This window comes from Danio rerio, chromosome 2 (assembly GCF_052040795.2).
Source record: "Danio rerio strain M-AB ecotype USA chromosome 2, GRCz13ab, whole genome shotgun sequence".
Taxonomy (NCBI): domain Eukaryota; kingdom Metazoa; phylum Chordata; class Actinopteri; order Cypriniformes; family Danionidae; genus Danio; species Danio rerio.
Genome location: NC_141022.1, coordinates 26286773 through 26312423, shown reverse-complemented (window position 1 = coordinate 26312423; position 25651 = coordinate 26286773). Strand labels below are relative to the sequence as shown.

General features: G+C 34.4%; 1 protein-coding gene and 1 long non-coding RNA gene across 2 annotated transcripts; both read right to left on the bottom strand.

The window, feature by feature from the left end:
* Nucleotides 1–632: 632 nt before the first annotated feature.
* On the bottom strand, nucleotides 633–9427 carry LOC147846339 (uncharacterized). Its single transcript, XR_015478451.1, has 3 exons — nucleotides 8216–9427; nucleotides 7164–8057; nucleotides 633–3234 (listed from the first exon to the last, which is right to left on the bottom strand). It is a non-coding gene; the product is annotated as an uncharacterized LOC147846339 (long non-coding RNA).
* A 6581-nt stretch (nucleotides 9428–16008) lies between these two features.
* amotl2b (angiomotin like 2b) lies at nucleotides 16009–25558 on the bottom strand. Its single transcript, NM_001077606.2, is given in 10 exon segments — nucleotides 16009–16946; nucleotides 17790–17900; nucleotides 18417–18586; nucleotides 19215–19304; nucleotides 19388–19575; nucleotides 19688–19983; nucleotides 21199–21400; nucleotides 23380–23542; nucleotides 23774–24472; nucleotides 25427–25558. Coding segments are annotated over 10 exon segments (2046 nt in total). The 5' UTR covers nucleotides 25468–25558; the 3' UTR covers nucleotides 16009–16860.
* Nucleotides 25559–25651: the final 93 nt, after the last annotated feature.

The window sequence follows — 25651 nt, the reverse complement described above, 5'->3', positions numbered from 1 at the left end:
ACAAAAAATAACTTGACTTCTAGTTGATCATTTGGCATCAGAAGTGACTTATATTGAAGGCAAATGCCTCTAGATTATTGTTATTTTACCAAAATAAAATATGATCATGCCTTGATTTTTTAATTATTTAGCAGTAAGGTCTGACTTAGCTTAGACAAAAGTCTTGTCACTTAGCAGAAATAACATGCAGCATAGATATATGTAAAGTCATGGTGCAGTAAAAAAAGAATGAATATTATGTTTGACTCCCATATGCTTGGAGGACTGCATCCATAAATCACTGCAATGACTTAAATAATTTATTAATGAAGTCATCTGGAATGGCAAAGAAAGCGTTCCAGCAGGACTCACAAAGTTTATCAAGATTCTTTGAATTCATCTTCAATACCTCCTCCATCTTTCCCCAGACATTCTCAATAATGTTCATGTCTGGTGACTGGGCTGGCCAATCCTGGAACACCTTGACCTTCTTTGCTTTCAGGAGCTTTGATGTGGAGGCTGAAGTGTGAAAAGGAGCGCTATCCTGCTGAAGAATTTGCCCTTTCATGTTATTTTTTAATGTAAAAAGCAGCCAAATGTCTTGATATACCCACCATGATTTTTTCTTTACCAAACTTGATGGATTTCTGTGAGAATCTTGGGTCCATGTGGGTTCAAATAGGTCTTCTGTAATATTTATGATGATTGGTATCCAGTTCAAGAGTCGATTCATCTGAAAAATCTACCTTTTGCCACTTTCCCAAATGATCAGCCGTTATTGGCTCTCCAAAATCTGTGCACTTGTCCGTAGGGCGGTCACATTCAGTTCAAGTGTCTGTAAAATAGTCATTCACTCGAATGTTGCACTTTCCAGACTAGTTAGCATCTCTTAGTGTCAAGTTAAAGCCATTAGCGATTTGTGCACTTCTTCTCGCAGGGATGATATTTCCTTTCGGAACTCAGCCACATTCGTGTCAAACTTTTGTTGAATTCCGGTTTCCAAAGATTTGATCGCTGCCATTATTGAGGCGCTATCAATCATGCTTGTTTCATTTTTGGCCGACTCAGCAGACCCGTTAGAGCTTGCCAAATTAGTCTTTTTCTGTCGCAGGGCTTTTGACAATGAACTTGGAGTAGGTTGTAACTATGTATTTAGTAAATTTAAGAATTAGTTTGCAGAGCTCCAGACTTTGCAACTTCACATGGCGGACGCTTAACCGGAAGTCCAGATATTGGAACTTTTATAGAAGACTATTAAAAATGATGATTCTGCCATTAATTACTCACACTGATGTAACACAAATGAAGATATTTGTAAGGAAATCGGAGAGCTCCCTCATCCTCCATAAACAGCAATGGTCTGACTCATTCAAAACCCAGAAAAAAAAAAAATACCCAAGCAAATCCTCAAAACAGACTAAATGCCTTCAGTGGATAATTGTGGAATATTGTCAAATTATATGAGAATCCTTTTGTGTGGACAATTTTTTTTTACAAATTTATTTAATTGTTTCTTCTCCTCTGTGTCAGTATTTGCTTTGTAAGTGTGACATCACACAAAGCAACTTCTGGGTCCAAGCACTCTATCACACTGTATGGGAAGACTCATCAAATAGTATTAATAAATGTTTAATAAGTGATGTATGAAAATCACGATCACAACATCTGCCCATGCCTAATATCCGCTGGGCAAAAAGCGATTCATTTTTTATAAAATTTCAAAGTTTAAATTTTGGTATTTTTGATGAAGCAAGCTCAAAGACACTATGATTTTATATAAAGTTCACTTTATTGTGTAATATGAAAAATAAAGGGGTCATAAACAAACATTTTCCATTTTAATTAAGTAGCGCCTTTAACCCGGAAACGGTATTCCATGTGTCACGACTTAACAAGCGGGTATTGGGCTCATTCACAAGAGCGTAGTAGGTCCATCTTTTGTTTCAAACTGTCGTGCTCGGTCACCGAGGAGAAGAATCTGTTGAATAAACTCAAAAATGTAAAAAATTAGTCAATTTTTTTTTTTTTTTAGATTTATATACAGGTATGGATAAATAATTGTTTTTGGAGCTAAAATAAATGTTCTGTAAATATGAATACAATTAGCCCCCCAGAAAATTTATTATTGTTTTTGTATATTTCCAGAATATGAAATAAAGAAATTATACAACTCACAACTTTCTATGTGGAGTTTGCATATTCTTTCCATGTTCAGATGGGTTTCCTCCGGGTGATTTGGTTTTCCCCACAGTTCAAAGACATGTGCTATAGGTGAATTGAATTAACTAAATTGGCTGTAGTGTATGTATGTGTGTGTGAATGTAACAGTGTATGGGTGTTTTCCAGTACTGGGTTGTAGCTGCAAGGGCATCAACTGCATAAAATCTATGCCTAAATAGATGACGCGTGGGTTTTCTCCTGGTGCTCCACAGTCCAAACACATGTGCAATAGCTAAATTGTTTGAAGTGTATCTGTGTGAATGAGAGTGTATGGGTGCTTCCCAGTGGTGGGTTGCAGCTGGAAGGGCACTGCGTAAAGCATATGCTGGATAGGTTGGCGGTTAAATCTGCTTTGACAATCCCTGATTAATAAAGGGACTAAACCGAAAAGAAAATGAATGAATGAACATTTGTTTCTAGTGTACATACACTTTTTGTAAAGTTTCTTTGGGGGGATTTAACACAATTATGACTTTGGATCTAATGAAGTCTCATTCATTTCTTAGCCAAATGTCATATGCAATACCTTTCATGATTAATTCAGTTAATTACTTACCATTTTGTGTAAAAAATTAGATTAAAAAACTTTTAATTGCTTGTTTCTGTTCCAAAGAAAAACAAATATCCTCTAAATTCAGAACAACATGAAGGTGAGTAAAGGACGACAGAATTTATTAATAATTTAATAGGGTTTTCAATACTATTTCTTTCAGCTGACCCACAATCCACCTAACATGAAAAGTTTAATCCACCTAAACTTTTTCAACTACAACAGTGTTCCCAATCACTATAACACTATAATATAATTTTTAAGGCAGATTTAATGCACACTCACTCAAACGAATATAAAAGAAATCACTTTTGCTGGCGTTCCACATTTCAGGCTCCAGGAATGTGACCTTGAAATGCTCCATGGCCCTCCATTTTGTTCCTTGAGGAGAAAAAAAAAAAACAAGGTTAAAAAATGTCAAGCGCTTCTCAAAAGTCGAAGGAATGTTGGCAGCATTTTTGTCTGTGAGGAGGAAAAGGCCTCCACTGCACTTATTTTTTTTTTTTTTTTTTTTTTTTTTTTTTTTTTCAAACAAACTTTTATTTAGAAAAGAAGAAATTTACAATATAACTCAGGAAGTAATTTGTACAAGACTGGAATACAAGAATATACAATTACAAAGTTATAAGAATAATAACTAAAAAGAAAGGAGTAATAGAAAGAGAATAAAAAAAAGAGAACGAAATGAGGAAGGGGCAGGTACAAAATTAAATAAAAAATAGATAAATAAAAAAAATAAAAAATAGAAATAATTACAGAAAGCATTAATTATTTACACACTGGAAGCATGACATTTTCATAAGTTTCTATTAACTTGCAGAATTTCTTGTTGTTAGATAGACGAATAGCTTTAAGTATGGAATCAATTTCAATTAAAAAATGGGCAAACGAGGGAGAGGATTTCAGAAATTTTTGTTTGTGGATGAAGAATTTAGCATATAATATGAAGAAGTTATATATATATTCTTCATTTTTGTTCTTGGGATTAGAGTAATAACATATAATTTCTTTCAGTTTAAAAGTTTGTTTTGTTGCTTGGGATTTATTCAAATAATTATATAAATCAGACCAAAACTTTTGTGAAGTTTTACAAGAAAAAAACATGTGAGTCAGAGTTTCCTCATTTTCCTGACAAAAGGAACAAGTATCTGCAATATCAGTAAATTTTGAGACTAATGCATTGACCGGGTATATTTTGTGTAGAATTTTAAAATGTATTTCCTTTGCTTTGTTTGGGATTACATATTTATATGGGAGAAGCCATGTTCTTTTCCAATTAATGTCCTCTATTAATGCTGACCAATATGATTTCCCTCTTGGAGCAATTTGATTTTTTTGTTGGAGAATTCGAAGGATAAGTTTGTTGTTGCACTTCTTATCATATACACTAATACCTTCTAATAATAAGGAGGGTTCTATGGTTTTTTTATTTATATACAAAATATGATTTTTTGTTAGATGTATTAATTCTTTTGGGATAGCATTAACAATTATGTTAAATTTCTTGAATGGTATTGGAAATTGATGAATTTTCATAAACTGCTCATAAGTTAACAAGTTCCCAAAGTCATCAAATAAGGAAAATACATGTAATATATCTCTGTCATACCAATTGGAATAAAATAAAGATTTACTCTTAACTGTAATATCAGTGTTGTTCCATAAAAATGTTTTATGCGGAGAAAAGTTATGAGAGTAGCATATTTTCCAAGCCAGTAATGCTTGCTGGTAAAAATTTGTTAATTTTATAGGAAGTTTATTTGGAGCAAAATTACATTTCAAAATAAATGGGAGACCGCCAATTTTATTAAACCAATAATTGGGAATAAAGAACCATATTGAATTTGAACTAGTTAAACATCTTTTAATCCAACTGACTCTGAAAGAATTTATAGAATTATTTATATCAATCGCTTCTAATCCTCCTTTGTCTTTGTTAAGTGAAATTAATGCCTTTTTTAATTTATGAGACTTATTTTTCCAAATAAAATCAAAAAATAATTTATTTATATCTTTTTTAATTTTATCATTAACAGTTAAGGATAATAAAGGATATACTAGGCGGGAGAGACCTTCAGCTTTTGATATAAGAACTCTACCGTAAATGGATAGATCCCTTTGTAGCCATAGATTGAGGATATTCTGAGTTTTTTTTATTCTAGAAGAAAAATTTAGTTTTTGTCTCTCTAAGTTATTTTTATTAATATATATACCTAAATATTTAACCGTTTTTTTTACTGGTATACCATTTAATATCAAGTCATTGCAATCATACAGAGTTAAGATTTCACATTTATCTAAGTTTAAATGAAGACCCGAAGCATCCGAAAATGTTTTTATTGATTTTATGGCATCGTTAATTTGATAACTGTCTTTTAAAAATAAAGTGGTGTCGTCCGCCAGTTGAGAAATTTTTATTTCTCTTTCAAAAATATTTATGCCTTTTAAGTCTTGGTTATTAATAAGAGATATAGAGAGTAATTCTGTAACTAAAATAAATAAAAAAGGGGAAATAGGACAGCCCTGGCGGACGCCTCTTTCTAATGTAAATCTTTGAGATGTAAACATGTTAATAATAATAGAACTGGATATATCTTTATAAAACATCTCTATTACATTAATGAATGTTGAGCCAAAGCCAAATTTTTTGAGAGAGTGTAAAAGAAATTTATGTTCTATTGTATCAAACGCTTTGTAGAAATCAAGAAAAAAAATTATAGCTTTAGAATTAATAAAATCTGCATAATCAATTAGATCCAAGACCAATCTTATATTGTTACTAATATGTCTACCATTTAAGAAGCCTGATTGAGATTCTGTAATCATAAGATTTAATTTAGTTTTTAATCTGTTAGAAAATACCAATGCTAATATCTTATAATCTACTGTTAATAATGTAATGGGTCTCCAATTGTCGATTAAAAGTGAATCCTTTTCTGGTTTTGGTATTAACGATATGATTCCTTGTTTCATAGTAGTTGACATTTCTTTTTCAGCAATACATTCATTATACAGCATTAATAATATGTCTTGTATTAAGTACCAGAAGTGCGTATAAAATTCTACAGAGAACCCATCAATACCTGGGGATTTATTTTTTTTCATAGAGAATAGAGCAGTCTGTATTTCTTTTTTAGTTAAATCATCATCACAAAAGTTGGCAAAATCTTCATCAATCATGGGTATGTGTGTATCAATTGTGTGAAAAAATTCTTCACATTTATAAGCATCAAACTTCGATGAGTAAAGATTTTTATAAAACGCGACCACGAAAGATGAGATTTTACAAGGATTTGTACAGGTTGAGCCCTCAATATTAAGAGCAGTAAGCGAATTTCTTTTATAATTTCTTTTCTCTAGTGCAAAAAAATAACTTGAGTTAGTTTCACCCTCTTCAAGCCATTTAGCTCTTGATCTGATATAGAAACCTTTAGCTAGGTCTAAAAAAGCATTGTCTAATTGAGCGTTTAAACTTTTTAAGAGCAAATCTTCATTAGGGGTCAACTTTTTTTGCAATAGTGAATTTATTTTGTCTAAAAGGTTTTGAATGTTTTTATTTTTGTTTTTTTTAAGTTCTTTACTTCTTTTAATTGCTATTTGTCTAGCTTTATATTTGAAATATTCCCATTTACTTTTACAATTAATAATAGGTAATTCAGAAAAATTATCTGCAAAAAGCTCTTTTATTTTGTCATTGAACAACTTATCTTTAAGTAATGAGTTATTAAATTTCTAATAACCTCTCAGTTTAGAGTTGTTACCTGTATTACATAGCAATTGTAATTTAACCAATTTATGATCAGTTAAAGGAGCAATTATATGTAATGACTCATTTACAATTGGTAGGGCAGAAGTAGAAATTAGAAAAAAATCTATCCTAGATTGCAATGACCTGTTTTTATTAGACCATGTAAATTCTGTTTTGTTTGGATTAAAGAAACGCCATGAATCGGTTAAATTAAATTTAGAACACAAAAAAGCAATATTATTATTAAGCAATTGGTATTCTGTTGCTTTAGAGGGAAATCTATCCACTGCATCGTTAACACACTCATTAAAGTCACCACCTAAAATTATTAAAGAATCTGGATATTTAGAGATTATTTTTTTAAGATCTATGGATAATTTATTAAACATTTTACTATTATCGGTTTTATTATTATGTCCATATATATTACAAAGAATAAATGTGGAATTGTCCTTTTTAACTACTAAAATAATCCATCTGCCCTCTTCTGCCATTTTAGATTCCAATATATTGCCATTGAATTTGTGTAATAATATCATAACTCCTGCTGAGTGGTTGGTGCCGTGGCTACAGAAGATAGAATTACCCCACTGAAATTTCCAGAACTTCACATCAGTTTCACAAGAGTGTGTTTCCTGCAAAAAAATAAATTCTGCTTCCCTCCACTGCACTTATAAACAAGATGGATTGCAGTGTATCGCATGTTTCCTGGTTCCCATACAGACTCTAACAACCATAAAAATGCTAAACCTTTTCATTCCAAACAAGAGGATTTGCTCTGCTTACATAAGCTCACCTGGAGCCAAGTTTGTTCTTGTGCTGGTATGAAGGTCCAGTGCCACAGTGTCGTCATTGCATTTGACTGTTAAAATGTGATTTGGTGGAAGACCGTTTATTGCAAATATTGGAAGCATATGTGAATAATGTCAATGCAGACGAGGGCCATGAACTCTTCCACATGATGGAGTGCTGTTGCTGCGCTTTTTCTGTTATCAGGATGAATGGCAATGCTGTTATGATTTATAAACTGTGCTTAAAATGTTCCAATACTGAGTCTGAGACATGAACATCAATCACTGAATGTAATATTTCTAATGTTAAATTATTATGAAAGTTTTTGTATATTTCCCAAATTATGTTTAACGTAGCAAGGACATTTTCACAGTATGTCTTATAATATTTTTTTCTTCTGGAGAGAGTCTTGTTTGTTTAATTTCGATTTAAAAAATTTTAAAAACCATTTTAGGGTCAATTATTAGCTCCTTAAGCTATATATTTATTCCGATAGTCTACAGAACAAACCATCAATATACAATAACTTGCCTAATTACCCTAACCTGCCTAGTTAACCTAATTAACCCAGTTAAGACTTTAAATGTCACTTTAAGCTGTATAGAAGTGTCTTGAAAATATCTAGTCAAATGTTATTTACTGTCATCATGGCAAAGATAAAATTATTCAGTTATTAGAAATGAGTAATTAAAACTATTATGTTAAGAAATGTGTTGAAAAAAAATCTCTCCATTAAACAGAAGTTGGGGAAAAAATAAAACAGAAGGGCTAATAATTCAGGGGGGCTAATAATTCTGACTTCAACATTTTATATATATATATATATATATATATATATATATATATATATATATATATATATATATATATATAGTTCTTGAATCTGATTGGCTGATAGCCATGTGATATTTAAGTAATATCAGCACTCAAACAACCTCTTCACCCCTGTGTATAACTCCGCCCCCAACACGAGTAGCAGCAAGCAGAGGACTATGTTTGACAAATATTGCAGATGTTGGGCAACAAAATATACTTTCGAGGCTTTTTTAGGCGAAAATTATATTGTTTAGATTGCAACTATGCAGTTGATTTATAAGGACAGTGCCTATTTTAAATATTCGTAATTTTGGAGACAGTTTGTTGGCGGCCATCAGCCTGTCATACTGACCAGAGCAAAGACGATTGATGTTCCACCACACCACAAGATGGCGACAGAGACCACATAAGTGTTTAGGGGATAACAGTATTTTTTCAGCATACATTTCAAACTACAGCTGAACAAACTAATACAGAACAGGTAAGTGACATTCTAAGTCAATCTCTCTTTTGTATGTTGTGGTGCTGTATTTATACCATAGTAATCTGGTAGTGTTTGCTTTGCTTTGACTTTTTCATGGTTAATTATTGTGGTTTTCTGATTGCAACAGAGAGATACTGGGAAATCTCTGTAGATCACATTGACATTTCATGCCATTCAGTCTTATAATTTTAAAATGTGAGCAAAATCACCTGTTTTGTCATCACTTTAGATGTTACGCTCATTCAAATACTAGCTCTAAAGTGACGTTGGAGAAGTAGCAAGGGTTTCTGCTGTTCTGACGTCAGCTGCAAATGTGCATGAACGGCGAAAGAAAGTAGTTCCTATTAAAAAAGAGTTTAGGAGAATCTCCGTGTTTGATTTTTTTTTATATTCAGTATTATACCCTCAAACTGTTGTATCAACGCAATATCACACTCGTAGCAGTGTGATACGGTTGTATATCATCACTGGTGGACACTAAAGCACTCGGCCTGCCGCCTCAAGCCTCAAGGCACACGCCTCCCACCAGTGCTGATTGTGTGATATTGCTCATATATATATATAAACTGTGCTCAAAAATATAACAAATCCAGCATGTTGGTCCTTACTGACAGAAATTCAAGCTCTGCATTTGAATGAGAATGTGCTAAAACTGCCCTTTAAAGGTTCTTAAAAGAAACACAATTGAAAGCAATTTAATGATTCATTTGAAATATAATATTACCTACCATTCTCCCCATATTGACAGAGCTGGGTAAATTACTTCAAAAAATGTAAATACTAATTACATCATTAAATTTGTATTCGACTGAAATGTATTTTAATTACTCAGTAAGTCATTTAATTACTATAATGAATGCTTCCTAGGTTTCCAACCCATAGAAAGTTTACTTTTAGTTCTTTAAATACAGAGTAACTGTAAAACAGTGCCTATCTGTATGATAGCACATCTGGGAATTTGTTTATGAAGCCTTTAAGATTGATAATCGAACACTATCATCTCAACAAACACAGACCACTTTTTTGCAATACAAAAAACAAACATTACATACTACTGTCAATACATCTATTATAACTTAAATATCCTAATTCAACTATGGTCTTATCCTGTCTTATTCATAGTTCTGTCTGTGAAACCAAAAGTTAGAAAACTTAACCTATTCTTCTAAAAAACAACAATTACAACAACAAAAAAGCCAGATTAATCGAACTAAAGGCTAATCGTTAAATCTATCCAAAATTTATTTTATTTGTATAGACACATAAAATTGTATTTCTAGACATACAGCAGAGCCATATGATTCCTGAATGTGTCCATAGTAAAGGTGTGAGTGATCAACAGTCTCTTACATCTCCAGTATTGAAAGACATTTTCAAACAGAATAGAATTATAAATGAACTACTTTGGAGTCTAAACATCAGCATTCTTGCCTAAAATCTCTTTATATTTGTCAAACCAAACATTATTCAGACACCATTTCTTTTACTTTTGAATAGCGGACACTCTAGTTCATTCACGTAAGAGAGGATAGCACAATTTAGTAAACTGAATTACATTTTAGAGTAAAAGGCTAACTGTATCTTGTTAAGTAAAAGTTTGAAAGTGTTGAAAGTGTTTACTATAATGGTAGTAATGTCTTTGATTGTGCTCTTTATTGTTCACCGTTGTTAAAAATAAGACCTGAATTCCTGAGATACTTCCAATAATCTATCTTTTGTGTGTGAAATACCAGATAGTAAAGTTCCTACAATGCTTTAGCTTACTTTCCATTGATGATATCAAAATGTTTGACATTTTTTGGCCCCATTACGACCTAATTACTGATAAACATTGTGAACCTCCCGCTGACTTCATCAGTTAAGCTAAATATAAATTATAATTAAAATAATAAACAAAACCTTCATTACTGAATTCCCTCGGACACTTGATTTTAATTACCATTTGTGATTAAGTCATCAATTGGTTCATTTACGAGGCATAAATTATGCTTCAAAAAGTGTGAGAATGCAAAAAATCCATTTAGTGTTTCCCCATTTGATAATCCTTCTTTATTAAACATTTTGATAATAATTAAACAAATTTATAATAACTATAAACGATACATTTCACTGCATTTATGAACATTTAAGCATTTATTTACACACAATTGTTCATCATCCGATTGTATTAGTTCACTGTGTATTAAAGAACCAAAAATTTAAATTCTTTCATTATTTACTCTTTTACTTGTTTCAAACCTATGAGAGAAATTTGGATTTCCATATTTTTCTACTGTGGATGTGGATAGTTGCAGGTTTTCAACACAGGTTTTGGACCCACTTGAGAGAGAGAGAGTAAATAGTGAGTAGATTTTCATTTTTTGGGTGAACTATTCCTTTATTTAATATGAATAAACTGAACTTCTGATTATAATACTGTATTATTAAATGTTTTATTTGCTAAGATTAATTAAGAACATAAATATTGTTTTGTTTTAGTTTGTTTCAACAAATGTAGTTATATTGTTAACAAATAAACCTTACAGTAAAGTTTTGGATTCTGAATGAAATATTGAATCAACAAAAATTTTATAGTAATGTTTGTGTATTTGTTATGCTTTATTGACATAATCACACATTTGTCAAATGTTTGTCCTATACATTGCTAATTTATTTATTTACACATTCATTTGTTTGTTTGTTTGTTTGTTTGTTTGTTTTATTTTAAATTTAATATAAAGTAAATATTTGGTCACACTTTATTTTGATGGTCTGTTTGTTGAATTTTAACTACATTGCATCTACATACCAACTAATTCTCATTAGATAATGCGTAGACTGTTAAGTTAGGGTTAGTGTAAGTTGACATGTACTTGCAAAATTTCTTCAGTTAAATGTCTGTTGAAGGAGCAGTATCAACAGATATTAAGCAGACAGTCTACTAATACTCAAATGGACCATCAAAATAAAGTATTACCAAAAATTTAACTAATAAGAGTTTTTTGAAGTGATTTAGTGCCTTTGGACTGAATGGACATTCTCAAAACATTCTTATCTTAAAACCTTTACAAAAGCTTTTTTATTAACTGGATGATTTATTATGTGTTCACTCACAATGGCACGTTTTTTTTGCTTTGTTTGAGATGTGTGTAAACAACTGATTTACAGTAAGATCATGCCCAAAAAACTTCCTCCTAAGTATTGCCAGACTGAAATTCCTCTCATTACTGTGCAAAAGATCAGTTAGCTACAGTTAAAAACTTGTACAGTTGCATCTATGTATATTCAGGAACAAAGAGTAATGTCGTCAGCACCATGTGACTACACCAAGGTAGTGTCAGTAGTATTGAGTAAAACAGAAGGCCAGATAGGTTAGTCAGTTTTGGGTAAGTCAGCTAAGCAGGTTATCCATTGTTATCTATAAAAGGCAGAATGTTTGTGAGTGCAGAACGTGGATAAAGGTGAGCCTGAGGGAAATAGTTTTGTGTGGTGAAATATGAGCGCTGGAATGTTCCTCACAGGCATTCATGTGTAGTTACTCATCTTTCTCAGAATGTATGTGCAAAAAAAAAAAAACCCAGAAATAATTCAACATGGAATGTGTTAAACTGGAGGGGAAACCAGAAGATGGAACTTGCTATAACCGACAAAAATTTCTCAAGGGTTTCACAAAGGCCATGTTTACACAGCAGCAGAATACGGTTGTCAGTCCTTGAGGGATAGTTCACCAAAAATGAAATGTTCCTCCCTGTTAACTCACATTTAAGTTGTTCAAATCCTTTTAAAAAGATTAGATAATTTCTAATCTAAAAGCCTTAACATTTTGTTCTTCTGTTGAAAACAAATCAAGATACTTTGAAGAATGTTGGGGGGGGGCAGCCATTGACATCACTAGGATGAAAAAAAATACTATGGAATTCAATGACTGTTTTTTTTTCCAGCATTCTTCAGTATAGCTTTTGTGTTCAACAGAAGAAAGAAATTCAAACAGGTTTAGAACAAGTAGAGGAGTAAACGATGACACAATGTTCATTTTGGTGAACGTTCCCTTTGTGAAATTTAATCTTACTGCTACCAATACAATGTAAAAATGCTAAATTCCACACTGATTTTTGTTGGGACAACATGAAGGAAACAAGTTATCATATTAGTTTTTACAAATTTAAGTGGAATGAACAAGGTAAAGTTTCACAAACTAATTTCGAGAGGAGCATGTGATATGATTGATCATGGTTGGTCTCCCATTCTTAGTCATAAGTAATCCAATCGGATTAATCTAAACTTACTATAAACAGCCCGTCTATTACTCCCTTATCTTCATTTTTTGAAGAATCTCTCCCATCCACCCCTTCTCGCCCTTTTCCTCCTTTACCAGGGGGAGCTCTCAAGAACTACCTTGTACCACCTTACATGCTCATCAGTTATATCTTTGAGCTCGGGGTTCGCTCCCAGGACAATATGCCGAACCTGCTAATAGCATTAAGCAATATCTAAATGCGAACTCTTGAAAACATCATTGGGCTAATAGATGGACTTTTACATAATGATCAACCATAGTGTTTGAAGTAAAATGTTTTTATACAAGAGGTAATCTGTCAAAAAAGCAATGTTGTTATGCTTTTAATGGTCATTTATTTTATAAAAGAGTCCTGCATTGGACTCTGGATTAAAATGTGTGGATTAAAATGAGTACATTTTTCTAGTTTGGTGATTTTGGGAACAATCACAATCTATGAACCAGGCTGACACAGATAATTTATAAATTGTATATTGATCAAAATACATGCAGTTTTCACAACAACATTTAATATTGTCCGCGTTAGACCTAAACAGATGATTAAATGAAACACTAAATACGCAAACCAAGGTGTCAGCTAACTGTGTTAAAAGCAGGGTGGGAAGAGTACTGAAAAATCATACTCAAAAGTACCATTACTTGCCCAACAATGAAGTGCAAGTATAGTTAAGGTATCTTTAGTAAATATTACTCAAAGTATGAGTAAAAAGTAGCCCTTTCAAAAGTATTGAGTTGTGAGTAATAAGCAGATGTGTGTACGCATAGATTGTGCGTGTGTAAACATAACATTCTGTAGTGCATTTAGTTATTACCCAGCAGGCACAAAACGTCTTATAAGGTTAGATTTAGGTTGTGATGTCAGGTGACCAAAATTAAATATCTAGCCAGCGTCTAAGGACAATTTTATTTTAATGTCCAGTAACGACTTTAAATAACGTCGATATTTGGTTGATTTTAGGTTGGACATTGACGCCGTTGGCCTGACATTGGTTTCTGATTTTAACTCTATTTTCATTTCCAAAAAAAATGCAATGTCCCCACGACGTCATGTTGACATCTTCTGCCTGTTGGGGGATTTGTGACATGTTTCCATTTTGGTCATCATATAGTGAACATCCTTCTCATCAGTGACATGCATCTAAACAGTCTCTGGGTCAATGCATGTTGATAAATGTGTTTCTGAGTAACATTGGCGTTAGCGCTGACAGCTAGTTTATTGTGTATTTAATGTTAGCATTAATGTCGCTTTTACTAGTTAAGTTAGTGTCTGACTGAAATGATCAGCACTGTTCACCGCTGAAGCTCTAATGAATGACAAATTTAGTTTGTAGAATTTGTTGAAATGATTACTAACTGTTATCAATTTATTTCCAGAAAGGAGCCATTTCAATGACCAGGCAGCTGGTACGTTACATTCCTCACATGCCCCGGTAGAGGCCTTGGCACACACAACAGACACTTGCTTCCAAACAGTTTGCTGCAATTATAAATCGGCCATATCTTGAAGTAGTTCATTATGATGCGATTAACCTTCTATGTGTGATTTGATTGGACGAGAATCACAGGACTGATTCTAATCCCCATAGACAGGAAAATATAAAGTAGTGACTGCAGGATGAGATAAAGTAGTGGAGTAAAAGTGCCGATACTGCACTAAAAATGTGCTCAAGAAAAAGTAAAAGTACACATTTTTAAAACTACTCAATTACAGTCATTTGAGTATTTGTAATTAGTTACTTTACACCACTGATTAAAAGTTACCATTGTTTAAAAAAAACTATAGTATTAAATCAATCCCCATTAAAAGTCATCTCATTACTTCACAAATTTTGAGAAATCTCAAAGTATTTTACAGTTAGAGGCTGCACTTTGTTGTGACTTGTTTCCATGTCCAATTTGTCAACAATAGAGAACATCCCCATTTGACTCAAGCACAAACTACATGAGAACACACTTCTGAAAGTCACACAAGTAAATGTGATTTAAGCTGTATTAACCAGCCTGATCTAATGAGGAAACTCAATTATTTTACTTTTTGTCAGTTTAATGGCTAATTTATACAAGTCCAACCCCACAATCTAAACCCAACCATCATTGAGGATGAGCAAATCATACTAAATTGTATAAATTAGATTTTATGATTTCATCCAAATTACCCACTGAATCAAAACATTTGCGTTGAGATAGTGTTGTTTAATCTGTTATTTTAGTTAATATCTAGTACACAAGGTGAAGTTTATTAATTAACTAATTTCGAGAGGATGACGTGCTTATGATTGCTTGCAGCTGTCCCGCATTATTCAATTTATTATTCATCAATCAGATGATTCCTAGGCCAATATAAGTGCCCTAGGTTTCATACTGCAGACATCTTTGTTTTTAGGAATCCCCTCTTCCACCCCTACTCCTTTTCTAGATGGGTGGCAATGTGGCCCAGTGGTTAGCACTGTTCCCTCATAGCAAGAACATCTTTGGTTCTGGTCATTAACAAAACCAACAGACGTTTCTGTGTGGAGTTTGTGCGTTTTCCCTGTGCTCAAGTGGGTTCCCCCCGGGTCCTTGGTTTCCTCCCACCACCAAAAAACATGCAACTTAAGTTAATTGACTAATTCAAATCAGCACCATAGACATGCACTTAGCATGTAGCTATCTCTTAAGAGCAATCACCATACCTGTTGGGATGTGAAAATAAGGGATATGTCCACCATAATAAGGGATTCCCCTGACCCTGATCAAATACGTCTTTTTTTTGTGCTTCAGTGTTAAAACGGCCCTCCTATGAATTGTCAGTAACTAAAATGGCCCCCCGCTAATTTGAGTTTGAAACCCCTGATGCATATCATAGGTCTCAATCTCGATTCCTGGAGGGCCACAGGTCTGCACAGTTTTGGTCCATCCCTAATTAAGGTGTTTAAGACTACTAAAGACTAATAAGCAGGTGTGAGTTGGAGGTGGTTAAAGCTAATCTATGCAGAGCTGCGGCCCTCCAGGAATTGAGTTTGGGACCTATGATATAGACATTTTAATAGTGTTCCACAATATCAAATATGTGCTAAACGTGTATATATGTTTATGTATTCAATATTTTATTGTGCAGTGCTGTGCGAATGTCAAATTTGCAGACAAATCAACAGTCCCACATGTGTATATATTAATAGCTTTATTGTAAAGGTAGCCAATGAAATGCTTCAGAACATTCACATCTTTCTTGGATTAAATAAAAGAGGTCAACCCTAGGCTGTGTGTTTTGAACACACAACTGTACTGAAATGCTCTTTGGCATCAGTTCCTCAGCTTTACATTCCAATGCGACTTAAAATATTCATACAAAAAATATATATATATATTACTATTTACTTTGAAATGACACCTTGACCAGCAAATGCGCCATTAAGAGTGTACACATAACAAAACATTATACAGAAGCATAATACAGTTGTTTTTCTTTTTGACAGAGTTCTGTTAGACTCTCGAGTCTACGTCATATTATTGTCCCGCACAACGTGACAATGTTAAGCATGCCTGATCATAGAAATGAAATGCGCTGTAAAAGAATAACTTCGCTGAAGGGCGTTGCAGCCATAAATAGAAAAACATGAGAAAAATGTAACCATTTATGACAATCAATAAAGGTGGGGTGGAAAAGATACATGTGAGCGCCTCGGCCTGTAAGTCAATGGCACTGGAATGCGGTGAAGCTACCACAGGTCCTTTCAGAGGAGAGACAATGCAACAATGAGGACATTTTTGTTCCCGCCTTCCAGTGCGGGACTGCTGTAAATACCAAATATTGCAGGATTCTCACCAGCAGCTAAAGTCTCAGTCATTCGGTTTTCAAAACATAGATGTAGTTTTAAGAGAGAAGCTCAGCTCCTCTCTCACAAGAGACTTTTGAGCAGCTCCGTTATTTAGCTGGACTCTTTCTTCACAACAGCATCTTGATGTGGTGCATTTAATCTCCCTCATTGAGTCACTCGATGGTTATCTTGCAGTGTTCAGATGAAAATCTCCACTGCTTCTGCTGACACATCATCCACGCCCTTGAAAAGGTCCACAGCGGATGGTGCTTTCTGGATGTTCTCTAAGGAACATAATGACACAAATAAACCAGTGCAACTTTCAGATTTCAGAAAATGTTCTCTCGTAACATAGCTTGATAAAATTGTAGGTCACCCAAAAAAATACATTCTCAAACAATTACTCATTACGCAATAGCCTCATGTGGTTTCAAACTTCTGAGACCTTTGTTCATATTTAGAAGACAAATTAAGATATTTTAGAAGGAATCCGAGAGCTCTCTCATCCTGCATAAACAGCAACAGTCTTGAGGTGTTCAAACTCAAGAAAAGGAATCAAAAGCATTTTCAAAACATTTTATGTGCCTTCAGTGGTTTAACTGTAATCATAGAAAGCTCCTAGAACACTTTTGTGCACCAAAAACCGGTAAAAACACCAAGACCTATGTCTTCCGCATCTGAACAGCATGTTTACTATGAGCTCTTTAACACTTTTGTGTTGCAATGCTGATTTTAAGTAGTAGACACAATCTACATTGTAAAAGCGCTATATAAATAAACATAAATTGAATAGTAAACACACACTATGACAAGGAAGAGAAGATATAGGCGAACAAAATCATCATTTTTTTACTGCACAAAAGTGTTCTTGGAGCTTTGTATGATTACAGTTGAACCACTGAAGTCACACAGAATGTTTTGAGAAAGTTTTTGGTTCTTTTTTTGCACTTTGAACGTCTTTAGATTTGTCTGTTTGTCTGTGGAGGATAAGAGAGCTCCAGGATTTCATCTAAAATATCTTCATTTGTGTTCTAAAGATGAATAAGGGTGAGTAATTAACAAAAGCCCTTTTATTTTTGGGTGAAGAAATATTTTATCACTTGCAAAAAAAGGAAAAGTCTACTCACTGGGCTTGGCTTCTGTGTGTGGGGTTTGATCTGTTGTGTGTGCCAAGGCCTCTACCGGGTCATGTGAGGAATGTAACGTACCAGCTGCCTGGTCATTGAAATGGCTCCTTTCTGGAAATAAATTGATAACAGTTAGTAATCATTTCAACAAATTCTACAAACTAAATTAGTCATTCATTAGAGCTTCAGCGGTGAACAGTGCTGATCATTTCAGTCAGACACTAACTTAACTAGTAAAAGCGACATTAATGCTAACAATAAATACACAATAAACTAGCTGTCAGCGCTAACGCCAATGTTACTCAGAAACACATTTATCAAGTAAAAGCTTACTAGCTATCAACAGAATTAGAAACAATGTTAGTCAAACATTAATGTTAGCAGGCAATTAGCTATTGCGCTAACATAGTACATCTTAGTAACTTCTTAAATAGCCTAATAGTACTAGCAGGCATACATACACTAATGCTAAAGTTAGTCAGGCGCTAATTCAACAAGTAAATGCTAACAAGCTAAGAAAATTGTTTGTCAGACCCTAACTTGGCTAGTAAAAGTTTGGCTAGAAAACTTACTGGGCTAGTAAACACACACAAACACTAATGCTAATGCTGGCATTCAGACACTGACCTTTGCCCTGGGCAGTGTGTGCAGGTGTTGAATGAGAGCTGATGATGGAGGAGTCAGCAGTAGCTGGCTGGAGGGCACCCGACTGTCCCTTCTGCTCATGCTGAAGCTTCTGCTTCAGGATGCTGATCACTGTGTCCTTCTCTAGGATTTGGGCATACAGGGAACGTATCCTAAAAATAAATGAACCACGAGTATGATGAAAGATCTTAAAATTTAAAATGCTTCAATAAACACATTAAAAAGTAATTTTCCAGCTAACAATTTTACATTCTAAAAACACTGCTTTAGCGTTTCCAATAAGTTATACATTAATTCTTGAATGTTTTTAGAATGTTCCTCAAAACATTTTAAAACGTTTCAGTCTCATGTTATATTAATCTTCTCAGAACGCTTTCAAAACTTTATTAGGACATTTCATCTGCATTATATAAATGTTCTAGAAATGAGTCAGAAACATTACCAGCAAGTTCTACAACCGCTATTGTGTGAGGTTCCTAGAATGTTCAAAACTTAATACTATTAAACGTATTAACTTTATTTTTTAATTATAATAATGTTATTCAAAAGGCTTTCATAACCTTTCAGTCTCATGTTATATTAATGTTCTCAGAAGATTGTTTAAAACATTATTAGAACATTCCATTCACATTATATTAATGTTCTAGTAATGTTTTTCCATCAACGTTACACAAATGTTGCTAAACCATTATTTTAATAACGTGCAAACATTTACAGAAACGAATGAATGTTCTGAGAATGTTCTCTGTTAGCTGGATTTACTGAGGGCAGTTCGCTGACCTGTTTTCTACCTCCTGGTTCCTGTATTCAGTTGATGGGAGCTCCTCAATGAAGGAATGGCAGGGTGAATGGTTAATGATGGTTGTGTCTCTATGAAGTTTAAGAAGGAAAATCAATTAGAAAGTGGTTAAAAAAAAAACTCTAAATAATGTGACCGCGGTCTGATAGTTTACCTCTGAGCTGCAGCAGTGGCAGCAGCATCCATAGCAAACTCCCTCATGGTCTTCTCCTCCAGGTATTTCTGCTCCCAGCGTGTCTTATCGGCCTCAAGGGACAAAATGCGCTCCTCTTTCTCCCGCAGATTCTCCTGCAGTGTGTACACACTCACGTGGGACGTTCCTCCGACTGGCTGAGGCTGCCGCTTTTGGACAAAGAAGATCAAAGCGTGAGCTTGTTTTGATGTAAGTCTTGAGCTATTCTTAACTTTGCCGGCAGGAAGAGTTCAAAAACAAAGCAGTGTTTTGTCTCAGTACCTGCTGATTTCGGAGGCTCCGCAGTTCCTGCTCTAGCCGTGTCCTCAGGCGCATTTCCAGCCCTTCTCTCTTCTCGCAGGTGGCTTGGAGCTGAGTCAGAGCCCCCTGCAGACGCTCAACCTTCTCCACATACGCTCTCTTCCTCTGCAGCTCCGTCCACAGCTGCTGACTGCGGGTCTGTGTGGATCTCAGTGTGCTCTCCAGGGCCTCGCTCCTGCGCTGATGCTTCTCCGCTTCGTTTCGCAGATGCTGGACCTCCTGTTCCAGACACGCACACCGCAGCTTCTGCTCTTCATCTGTCACACAATAAGACAAACGAGATTTGAGAATTCAATTCAAAAATGAGCGGAATAGACTTTTAGAGAGCTAAAGGAATACACTTTGTGGTTTACATAAGGATGTTTGTATTTGGGGGAATTTCAATGTTATCTCTTCGTGAATTGTACAGTACTGATTAATAATAAAAGCTTTTGGTTAGTTAGAAATATTGTAATATTTTAATTAATAACTTCTAAAACTGCGAATTAAAACATATAAAAATCCTGAAAATAAATAAATAAATTTATTATAAAATAAACTTTAGTATATTGACAAATAATAAAGCAATTGTGCAGTTATAATACTTTTTTTTAATAATAAACATTTAATGAAAACTAGAAAGTTCATAATTTTTCCTAAAAAAAATGTATAAAAGTAATACAATTACAAAAGTATATTACAAAATGACTAACTTATAACAAAACTGGAAATATAAAAATCTAATATAAAAAGCTACTTAATAAATAAATAATAAACAATATAGGATATAGCTTTTTATATAATTTTATATTAAATTATATGATATTATATTATATTATATCAAATTATACAAATTTAAATGCAACACTTGAATAACTTAAATGCAATCTCTGCTGCATTTCCATCAGATAAAATAATTTTCCAAATGCGCATGTGTTTTCAGTGCGTAAGAAAGTGTGTCCAGTCATAACAGACCTAGTAATTTTGGTGAGGACGTGAGAAAGAGTCTGAAGGAATGTTTCTGCAGTCCCTCTCCAACACCACTCCCCATTGACTTCCTGCTCATAATAGGAGGAATTCAATCACAAAAAAAGTCCGGAGCGCCTCATTTACGCAAGCGCTTGAGGAATGCAGAGGCAGCGACCCACTCTCCCTTTGACCCACATCTCAGAGCATCAGAGTATTTCCTAAAACCTTGTCTCTTCCCAAAATCAGCAAACAGGAAGTGCATAGCAGCAAGGGGTTTTATTAATTGTCAATGTGCAGCAGACGAGGGTGCTGACAGTGTTTGGCAGAAGTCAACTGACCCCAGGCATGAAGCAGAGGTCAAATCTGACATTTAATCCTCTTTTCAGATCGTTACATGACTGGAATTCCTGAACTGGAATGCTCTAATTGGAAACACGCTCCCTTGTTAAGCAAAATGACTCGACAGATCCCACATTTAGAGAGCGACTCTGGATTAAAAAGCACACAGAGGTGGTCAAACTTACTCTGCAGATGGAGTTTCTCTATAGCGTGCTGGTTCTGGTCAGCAGCTTCAGCTTGTTTGGCCGCTTGAACGCTTGAATGCTGTAGCCGCTTGATCTCCGTCATCAGCTTATTTCTTAGCGCTTGCTCCAGAGCTTCTCTTTTAGCACAGCCCTTCATCAAAGTATCATAGGCCTCGGAGATCCTTTGGATTTCTTGTTCCAGCTGTGGAAAAATAAAAAAATGGCATGTCAAGGTGTATCGACCTGACAATTATGATCTCAGAAATACTCAAATGTGGTTTTGGGTTGTGGTTAAAAACAGAGAAGGTGTTTAGGAGTGCCAGATGGAAAGACCAGGATGGCGTTAAGCATGACTCCATCATCCCAGGCATGTTTACACAAGGCAGTGGCCTGATGGGTAAACGCTCAAACCTGTGCAATTATCATTCTTTCAGTATGAAGCAGCTTAACTGCACTGATGTAATCTACTGGAAACACTTCACTGCCTTCTGGAGTTTGGCCAAAGCAAATGAAAAGCTATGAAACAGTCTTTTAATTGGATTCCTATGTCCCTGGTCATTTAATAGTTGTCATCACTCACTTATACTGCATACAGTTAGAAAGTGTACAGTTCTGAATCTGGAAGCGGATTGGTCAGTTGCTGTGTTTTATTTAGGATAACTACAAACAATACAGTATTCAGCAAAATTGAGTACACCCTATTTTCAAAATGAAAAATGTATATCCATTTCTCAGTGGATATAGGTGATACATATTGGTGCATTTGAACAAAACAGATTTATTGAACAGATATATTAATTAAAATAATATTTTAGTCACCAAACATATTTAGAAATGAAAAGATAATACAATTTAATTCATGCAAAATATGGCAAAAAAAAAAAAAACATTTCAATAAAATTATATATAATTTTTTCTCTTGATTTTTGCACCACATGAAAGCTGTTTATAATTTATTAAATAAAGTATTAGTGATGCACTTATTCCTGTCAAATAATGAGATAAAAGAAGATAAAATAAGAAAGTTTTCTCAAGCAGGATCATGTTCATTTACGTAAAATATTATTGTGATTATTATATTTTGTTTAGGTATAGTATGGTATGTTCATTGAGTTATGCTGATGCTTTGTAAGGGCTGAGATAACAGGTCTGGATTCATCCATAACACATATTATACTGAGAGATAAGACGATGTATGAGCGTGTGGCAAAAAGACAATTTTGGATAAGTCATTAAGCCAAAGAACATTGTATAGCTGTTTACTGTCCCTCTCAAGAACATTATTTCTGGTGAACATATGGTTTTAACCAATTTTACTATATAATTACCCTATAAATGCTAACATTTTGGATTTAATATTTGTATTGTGTGGTAACCATTTTATATTTCCAATAAAGTAAACTCTAAGTCATATCGTGTCAAATAATGCACTTCAGCCATGTCTTTATTTACAATATATCCATTACACTACTCTATGGCTGTCTCAAAAAATAACTCAATTGTTTAAAAAACAATTATTATTACTGACTTTATGTATGTAAGTAAAGTATGTGATGCAAAAACTTTAAACAAACATCTACACATTGTCATCTGATTAACCCAGAGATGCCCAAAGTAGGGCCCGTGGGCCAAAGTTGGCCCACTTTAACCCTTGATTTGCCCCACTATCCCATCTGAGAGGGGAGTGAGAATGATGAGGGCAAAGGCCTTTAGCACAGAGATCGTCATTTCTAATTTAACATAACATTCTTTTGTTTGTTGTTTTTATTGCTGCGCTACAAAAAAAGCAAACTGAAATTAAATATTTCAATTAAATATTGAAAATGAATCAATTTTTTAAAAAAGTAAATACCATTACTCGATGGAGAGAGAACTATGCAAAAGACATTAGCGAGCAAATCAAGGCAAAAACTAGTGTAATTCTGTTATAAATGAGATTGTTTTTGTTTTTACTGTAGTAAGTTTATTATAAAATGTAAAATAAACTGTTTTAGTGAGCATAAAGAAATGTTTTTAGTAATATTTAAATATATTATTAAATCAACTATGGCAACTTTATTTACCTTCGCCCCACCAGCCTTAATCAAGTTTGGTTTTTGGCTCTTCGTAAAAAAAATGTGGGCACCCCTGGATTAAACTCTCAGTGTATTATGACTTTTGTTTACAGCTGAGTCAGTGTACCTTCTGAATTTTGAGGGCCTTCTCAGTTTGTCCCTCTAGCTCCTGTCTGAGTCTCTTGTTCTCGTTCATAAGCATTTCCAGTTGACTGCGACTGCAGGCGTTGACCTCCCTGCCAGCAGGGGGAGACGTGGAGAGTCTGTGACAAACCTCTGGAGTTGGAAGTCTGAAGTGATAAAAAAAAAAAAAAAATCAGGTTAGATGAAATAACAAAAAAGTGGTGTTTAGTTTGTCTAAGTATTCTTGTATAGACGTATGACAAACTACATCAGCATGTCTCGTACGGCATACTCAGCCATAACATCGACTGTTAGTCACGATGACACATCCGACAAAGTTCGTCAGAGCTGCAGTATATGCATAAACTGTGTTACCAAACCCAATGAGTGAACTGTACCTGTTGTGCTGGGAATGAAATGGTGGTGGCGCTTTGTAGCCATTTTCGAACTCCACTGAAAAGGGGTATTCGGTATAAGGAGCCAGTTTGTTGTACTCAAATCCTTGCTGGTTATATTGTAAGTGCTGGTTTGCATGGTATCCATTGATTTGAGGATAGCTGGCAGAACATGGCATTTTACCACTCTCCATTGAAAAATGCAGAAGCCGGTCACTGATTGACCGTACATGGCCTTGCTTCATGTCCCAGCTGTCTTGCTCCTCACAAGGCTTCTGGATAGCCACACTGTCCTGTAGTGAGCAGACCCGGTGTGGGAGGCACCACTGGGAGGCCAAATATTGAGAATGGGCCTTGGCTTGTTCATACGTGGGCAGCTCCTCTTGGTGGTGTGGATATGTGGAGTAGTTCTCCGAGTGCTGGTAGTCCACCTGGTGCTCCTGACCCTGCGGTTCTTGGCGGGTTGATAGCTGAGGAGAGTGGGGCTCGTCCTGGCTGAGGCTCTCAGATGAAGACTGTGAGGAAGATGCTGCTCCTCCTCCTCGCCGCAGGGCCTGCTGCTGGATGGCCAGGAGTGTGTGGGCATCTGTGGGGTTTCCATAACGAAGCTGCTCTTGTATCAGTCTGTGCAGGACAGTGCCGGATGCTTCTTCACCTCTCATTTTATTTGATGAAGTTGAGTATTTATGATCTGAGCTGAACCTGTTGAGTGAAAAGAATGTAAACAAAAAATCTGATTATTCCACTTAATATTTTTGATTACACATCTAATTATTAACAAACAAGCATACAAATAAAAAAGTGATGTAATATTTATTACCATATTTTAAGATAAAGCAGAATAAGATATTTATGCAACGGTATAAAAGTGTTATGTTAAATGAAATACTATATTTATTTATTTTAAACAATAAAACATTAAGTAAATACTTAATATGACAAAATTAACTGAATAAACTTCCATTTGAAAAGCTTGTAAGCTTTTTATGGACGGGAAAAGTAGATCCATTTTGCATAGTACAGATAATAATAACAATAAATAAATAATAATAATATTTATTAATCATACTACAACAGTAACATCAATAAGAAGAATACTAAATGTTTGCATTATATATAATTTAATTACTGTCAAACATACTAATAACACATCATTTATTCATTATTTTTCCTTCGGCTTATTCCCTTATTTAATAATACATAACCGATATTAATAATAATATGCATTGTACACACAGAGACACATTAATTACACAAACGTATTATACATTCAACATAACTATAGCATTTGAAATAAATTAATATGTAATAGCATATCCAAAATAAGGACAAAACAGCGCAAACTAAATGTATTTACCATTAACATTACAATTATATTCATGTTATAGTTTTCATCTCAACAGAAAGTCGCGCGCTTACAGAAGCACGAGTGTGTAATGTCCATTACTGTAACTTACGCCGTCAGCTAATTAAACGCCTCAAACACGCCAAAATTTCGTCTAACTTTAACTAAACAACAACAGTTTGTTTTAAGAACGATTCGGATGAATCGGTGTTTCATTTGAAGCTTTAAATATTAAAGTTTACTGTCGAATGAGGAACTGAGTTCGCTGCGTTTGACGATTAAACGAAATGTCTATAAAACGATTATCTTACCAACCAACACTTTCATTCCACGCGGATTCTGTTAATGGCATGTGTAATAATCCAAGTAATCCAACTAAAGTCTACTTCTGTGAGTGTTTTATCTCCTCGTTGTGTTGTTGCTCCGCGCTCTGCTTTAGTTATGAGCTGTAGGCGCGCGCTCGGCTCTCATAAATAACTGAGCGCGCCTGGAATGCTCGGAATGTGTGAGCTCAGGGATCAAAAGTGAAAAGAGAG